Source organism: Nicotiana attenuata, unplaced genomic scaffold (genome assembly GCF_001879085.1).
Source record: "Nicotiana attenuata strain UT unplaced genomic scaffold, NIATTr2, whole genome shotgun sequence".
NCBI classification, from domain to species: domain Eukaryota; kingdom Viridiplantae; phylum Streptophyta; class Magnoliopsida; order Solanales; family Solanaceae; genus Nicotiana; species Nicotiana attenuata.
Window position 1 is genome coordinate 6,826 of NW_017680291.1, and position 7,160 is coordinate 13,985.

Genomic DNA, 7,160 nt, shown 5'->3' on the forward strand with positions numbered 1-7,160 from the left:
AAGGATGTGAATTGATGCTCGCATCAGGGGGAGTTAATACGCGTTGTACTCTTTTTCCCTTACAAGGTTTTGTCCCACTGGGTTTTCCTTGCAAGGTTTTTAATGAGGCAACCAAAAGGCGTATTTCTAAACATGTGTACTCTTTTTCCTTCCCTAGAATTTTTTTTCCACTAGGTTTTATTTTTGTTAAGGTTTTAACGAGGCACATTATTTGTTGAACAGACATTCAAGGGGGAGTGTTATAAATAGAATTCTATTTAAGGTGAATGTCTATATTTTAGAGAGATCTTAAGGTTTGTTACTTGGTGTGGCTAAGCCACTTTTTCCCTGTAAATAGAGGGGTTCTATTACATTATAAATCATCCCAAAATCAATGAGAATTCTCTCTCCTTACTTTTCTCTGCAATACTATTCTTCTTCTTTTATTGCTTTATAACAATTTGAAGGTATACGTTAAATAAGTAATGAAAGTTTTATGAGCAGGTAACACTCAGAATTGATGGACAAGTACACAGAATAGAAGAAAAAGGGCAGACGTAACTTCTTTCGATATGGCCTGCTTGGAACAAAAAAGAAAAGAAAAAAATGTCAAAAAAAGAGGGAAAAAATATATAATTGTTGGATATAAAGAAGTGCCACATCACCTTTACATGTATGATGTAACTACTCCCTCCGTGAACTAATTATATAAAATATTTTCTACACTGTCATCGCAATTCGCATGCATATAGTTCATTCTTGTTTGAATTTGTCGTTTCTACATGCTTGGTTATACTTTCACATCCACATATAACGTATTCTTTTACTTTCAGTTTAAACGAGAATTTGTAAGTGCTTTTACGCGTGAACTACATAAGAATAATCTTTTACAACTTTCTAAGAATTCAAGCTTTAATTTTGATGTGATTGTTTATCTGCGAAACAATCTTTTCAAGTCATTATTAATTATTTTTTTATTAAATACATATACGTCAAATTAGTATATTATAATTTGTATCGAAGCCATTATACAAAATGGGAAATAAGACAAAAAACTTCAACTATTTCATTTCAACCAAAAATATTTGGAACTTAAAAGAGTGCTCTTGAGATCTTCCAACAAGTTTAACAAGCCCATGAGGCCCACAGCCCACTCCACCTTACGATTTTGAGGAATTAACGTAAATAGCCGCTCATTCAATCACTTAAACTTTAAAAAATTGGTGGAGGTAAAATATATGCATAATTTATATATTATATATGTATAATTGTATATAATCAATGTATAATCTATATATATGGCTAGAAACAATAAATAATGAATATAGCTGGCTATTTGTGTAAACAACATTTTTACTCTCCACGAATTTAGTTGAATTCAAATTTGATTTCATCAATGATAGAGAGGCGACAAGGTACAAGGGGGTGTGAACAGAAAATCATTTCCAAACAACTTTACTGAAAAAATTATGGTTATTCCAGTCTTTTTTCTTTCTTAATATTTACTCACATGATATCATAATATTCTAGTGGATTAGTACAAGTAAATTACACATTGGACGTGCGAACGAAGTCTTGCATGAAAGAAAAAGAATCAAGTTGTAAGTTATTGGATACTTTTATTAATATAAGACTTTGGGAAAACATTGCGAGTTTAATCTAAAATGGACACTATCACATCATTGTACGCATATCATTCGAATAATTCAGTGCAACATTATTACATAGCAGCTACGAGTTGTGAAAATGTATAGAAGCAATTTCATGTTAGCTTTCCCCTCAGAAATTATGATTCTTCCAACCTTGAAAATAGATGAAGATTTACCCAAGTCAACATTATTACATACTAATTAGGTGCCGATTTATTAATCGGGAGGTTTCTAACATCCTATAGCACACTTATTATATTAAAAATGCTTTTCATAGAAAAAAATCTAAATTTAGTCGCTCTGATCTTTTGGAATACTAAAAAAAATATGAAGATTCGAAAGGGGATAAAAGAATGAAAGAAAGAACACTCCATAGGTGACAAGGCAATTTGGAAGGTTAAAATAAAAGAAGCGAAGTTCCAGGTTCATCGAGTTTCCGTTTTTCGCTTCACAAGTAAACTTTATTGTTGAAAATGTTTTTCGTTATTTTACTGTAAATTGCCAAGAAGCATACTCCAAAAAAAAAAATTAATAATAATAATAATTGGTTACCTCCCAAACAAAGCCATATTCCTCTTTGTTTGAACGCAAAGTGCCCAGGTTTTTCTCTTTAATAGTCCATGTTTTAAAATTTATTTTTCTCATAAAGGGACGAGGGAAGTAAAAATTTGAAATTAAAAACTTACACATATTATGCGATAGATTTACATAACAGCTTGAGCAGATTAGTGCTACGCTCAGCCAATTTTCCTAATTTGTCTCAGTATTTGATGAGATAATAAAGAGAAAGAAGATAAATTAGTAATAGAGAGAAAGAAAATAAATTAGTTCCAAGAGGAGACTCCGCCTAGTTAGTGCATTCCTCATCCTTAGCAGAGGCGAAGCCACAGTTACGTAAAAGGATTGGAATGTAACCAAATGCTCATCCCTCTTAAGAAAATTAGAGTTCGCTATCACCAACTCGAAAGCCTTAGCAAAATCCAATAAAGCAGCACCTCTTCCTTTCTTAGCCTCAAAGCCAAAACCATTTTAGCCCCTAGCATTCATCCCAATATGCCCATTAAAATCCCCTCCTATAAGCAAAACCTCCTCCTTTCGTAGCCTCAAAACCGAAACCACCGTGAACCTCATCATTGCCCCTAGCATTCGTCCCAATATGCCCATTAAAATTCCCTCCTATGAACAACTTCTCTGGTCTTGGAGAGTGTCCTTTGTAATTTCACGTTTATTTCTTTAACGCAAAACACAATCTTAGTAAAGTTTTTCCATATACCCAAAAATGCAACATAAATGAGAAACATAATTCGGTGAAAAACATGGTTCGTGTAGCAACAATAGCCAATAGAATTGAATATTTTGCTAGGCTAATTAGAAGTGCACATCAAAGACCAAAATTGTTACTCGAAAGGAAACAATTTATTTTGCTTGATATTCTTTTAAGTGAAAGAATTTTGCCTCCACAGAGTCGCTTTCTGCAAATTCTGTTAGCTATTTGTTTCGCTTTCTCTTTTCCAAATTTGGTTTTTTTATTTTTTAGTTCAAAGAGCTCTATGATAAATCCATAAATCTAACACCCCTTCAAATGCAGATCTTTTTCCTAGTAAATAGAAAAATCTGCCCATCCTTCACCAAAGAATTACTAACTTTTAACCAGACCAATAGACAAAGAATTTACATTTATTTAAAGCCAAACAGGAAAGTGATCTAACGAACTGGGGCAAGCATGTTAGAAATATGAACCAGAGTCTAAAAAGGACACAAATATTAATTAATTAATTGATTGAACTCAGACGACACATCTTCACAAAAACAAAGTGCACCAGAAACACAGATTTATGAACATAAAAACCCAATTAGCCAAAAGTTCTTAAGCTCTGGTCGACATGTCAAATAAGACCTAGGACATACCAAATTCCAGAACACTGGTCAAATCACATCAGAACCAAACACCCCCAACTACAAATAATAATGGATAAAAAGGAAACACAATTAATAATGATGTAAATCAAGTTAGACCTAGCAAGTTACACCAATGCAATGCTGCTCTCACCACCTGGAGGCTTGCGAACCCCGCCATAGAAGTCCCGAGATTCTACTTTCCCATCCGCGAATATATTACTTCCACTCATCTCTCGCAACTTTGCTGAACTCAGATGCTTCTCAGCTGATGCTGGAGGAGTATCGCCCTTGAAGATGTCGTTTCCAGTGAGCTCTGCAAGTTTCTTCTCAGGAATCCTTTTGGCTGTCTTGACCGCTTGTTCATCAGCAGACACATCACCCTGACAAAAGATTAAAAGAACGAGGCTGAACATATTTTGCTGACAAATAGTGAAGGGAATCAGAAATCGGATGGAGAAACAATGAGAAGAGAGATGTTAAGCTAGTGTCTGAGCACTCAACTCCTTGCCTGACCCGCCCTGAGGTTAAGCTAAGCTAAGCCAAGATTTTTTAGCTCAAGCCTGATAACATGCACAGAGACTCTGCATTTTTAGGATTAAAGACTAACGGGGACAACAAGGTGGTACGAACAGTTTCTTGTGGGATCATTTAGATAGTCTACTAACACTAAGGATAGTTGTACTACAGGGGCACTGAGTCTTGCAGTTCATTGCCAATTTCAACCTCTATGCTCCAGCTACAATTGCTGCTCTACAAAGTAAGTGGATAGACATTGAGCCTATGCAATGCAGAAAGAATGTGGGATGTGCAAGTATATAGATTGAACATAAAGAGATATTGATAGATGTACATACATTATTTGCAGGTTCTCCAATGGTAATGCTCTCTCTTAGTGCTAAAGCACGAGCAGCCAATGGACGAGGTTGAATTTCAGGTGGAGGAGCAAAGATGTCATGGCCAACAAGCTCCTTGGTCTTTGCATCAGAAAGTTGTTTCTTCAACTTCATCTCAGCCTCACTTTCTAGAGTTCCACTTAGTTCCTTCTGCTTTGCCACTTCAGGTATAGTGACCGGCTTCTTTGGGGACACATTATCTTCTTCACCAAATGAAATTTGACTAATACCAGCTACAGCTTGCTGTGGACAAAAAGCAGGTTTAAGAAGTCAGTTCGTAAGGTTATATATAGAGAGGATACGAAGTCCATAGATGATTATGTATGTACATAGGATGGGAAGACCATATATTACGAATTGATTAAATACATAGATAACATAAAGTAGGATACGTACCTGATACATCCTTCTATTAGGGATGGCACTAGCACTGTCAGATTCTAAATTGCCATTTTCTCCATCAGCTACAAAAATACCACTACCTGTCATCTCCTTTAGTTTATAACCCGAACAAGGCTTCCTGCAACAGTGCCAAACTTAACAGTTTCAGCTTATCCAACACAACTTAAGTAGCAAAATAAACGAGAAAGGTACATCATTCCAATTATCATATACTCATAGATATCAGAGACATTGAGACGCCAGGAAAATACAGAACAATAAAGACATTTCAAGTAATGGAGGTGATGAATATTTTTCGAGGGACAAAATACCATGATTAACACAATCCAATATCTCTTTTTCTGTCAAATATGACTTAGGTTATGTCAATTATTGATAAAGTACTATCCAGACAAAGATTTCTCGGTAAGATGTTTAAATCACTTCTAGTTAAGCAACACACATACTGCTGAGTGCAGATCTGAATGCATGAATGAGATTAGATATATGACATAAAAATGTAATATCCTAAGGTCAGAACTTAACTAAATTAGCAGACAAATTACAAAAGCATTGGCCATAAATTGTCAAATTGATACAATAACCACTACAACAGCTCATTCCAAACTAGCCAAGATCGACTATATAAATCATTTAAATGAATTCTACTTTATTTGAGCTCTTTGAACAAAATAATAGAACTGAAAGGAGAAAAAAGAAAAAGAACAGAGAAGAAAGCATAGTGAAAACCATGAAGAATAGAGCCAAAAATAAGAGAAGAAACAAAATAACAATCAAACAAATCCTCCGTACTATATCTGGCCATGGAAGCATTTAATGCCCTCTCGTTCGCTCAGATAAATTAACAAAACCGAAATATACAGAAAACAGAAAAGACAAAAACTAATCCTCCGTAAATTAAAATATAAAAAGCTGAAATATTTTTTACCTCTTGTTCAAGCTCTCAACTTCTTCATCTGTCACTTGACCTCCAAATACCACCTTTTGGATCCCATCCGACGGCTGTCATTTCACCAGCAAAAAAAAAAACATAAACAAAAACCTTAACTTTTAAAACCACATAAAAAAGAATCTTTTTATTTTTAAAAATGTTTTTTAGGAAAAGTTATCCTCTCACCTGGCGTGAACGGGCAGAGGAAGCAGCAGAACCAATAGCCGGAGAATTTTCCGGCGGATTCTCCGACCAAGTAAGCAGATCTGCAGTGGATGTGTGTGACTTTCTAACTGGAGTGCTTTTTTCCATTCTTGGACCAACCCACCAAATTGCTCCAAAAACCACAACCCACAAACAGATTCTTCTTCTTCTTTTAGCTCAAGACTCTTTACTTCAGCTTGGGTTCTGTGGAAAGCAATAAATTAAGAGATCTAAGAAGGAGAAGTTGGAGAAAATATTTGTATTTTTTTAAAGGGAGGGTTTGTGTTTCCTTTGAATCTACTCTCTGCTTTTTTGCTTGCAGTGAGTGTTTGTTGGGACTTGGGAGCTACGATAGATAGATAGAGAGAGAAAAGAGAGGAAAATGAGGAAATTAGGAACGTTACTGTGTGAGTGTGTGTGAAGAGGAGAGAGAGGACTAAGATTTATTCAGGGTTTTAAAATTTTTTGAATTTTTACTCCGCCAGATTTATTAATTATTAGTATTAATTAAGTAATTAATTTAGGGCGTGGGGAGTGGGTGCGGGGTGAAGCATGTGCACAGCTTGGACAGGCACGTGTAGGCTGGTGGGTCCCTTATTAGTTTATTTCTTTCTCCTTTATTTACCAGGACGCCCCTATATAATTTTTCCTACTCCCTAACTACCCCTTTCTTTCTTTTTTAGTTAAGGAAATATAGCTGGCTTTGGGTTCGAAATAATTTTAATTTATTGTAGATCATTTCTTGCGCCACAATTTATGGAATCTTAATCTTGAATAATAAGCGATAGTGATCGATTTTTAAAGATTAAGATAAGATCTTATATAATATAAGAAATTTATTTACTCCATTATGTTCGTGTATGGGTCAAAATCTGACCACATTGGGTTATTATTAAAAGGAATGGTAAGGGGTCGACCAAGCCATAGTCGTATCCACGAGGCGTAATGTCACGCCCCGAACTATGGCCTGGGCGTAACACGGCACTCGGTGCCTGGCTGCATGCGACCGAGCGAACCAACTGTATGGCTGGATCAACATGTGGTATAACTATGAGCTAGAGGTAACTGTAAATCATGATAGTCTGCTAAACAGTCTGACTAAAATATCATAGATGCGGAAAAATACTGAAAGGTCTGCAAGTATAAACAAGTAGCCGACAAGGCTAACACATGAAAGCCTGCTAATATCTGACTGACTGGGTT

At 35.5% G+C, this 7,160-nt stretch overlaps 1 protein-coding gene across 1 annotated transcript; it reads right to left on the reverse strand.

Annotated features, from left to right (window-relative positions):
* Window positions 1-3,376: 3,376 nt before the first annotated feature.
* On the reverse strand, window positions 3,377-6,393 carry LOC109221840. Its single transcript, XM_019386279.1, has 5 exons — window positions 5,940-6,393; window positions 5,751-5,824; window positions 4,817-4,940; window positions 4,382-4,663; window positions 3,377-3,907 (listed from the first exon to the last, which is right to left on the reverse strand). The coding sequence occupies exons 1-5, from the start codon at window positions 6,063-6,065 to the stop codon at window positions 3,653-3,655; spliced, it is 861 nt and encodes a 286-aa protein (XP_019241824.1). The 5' UTR covers window positions 6,066-6,393; the 3' UTR covers window positions 3,377-3,652.
* Between the last annotated feature and the right edge of the window lie 767 nt (window positions 6,394-7,160).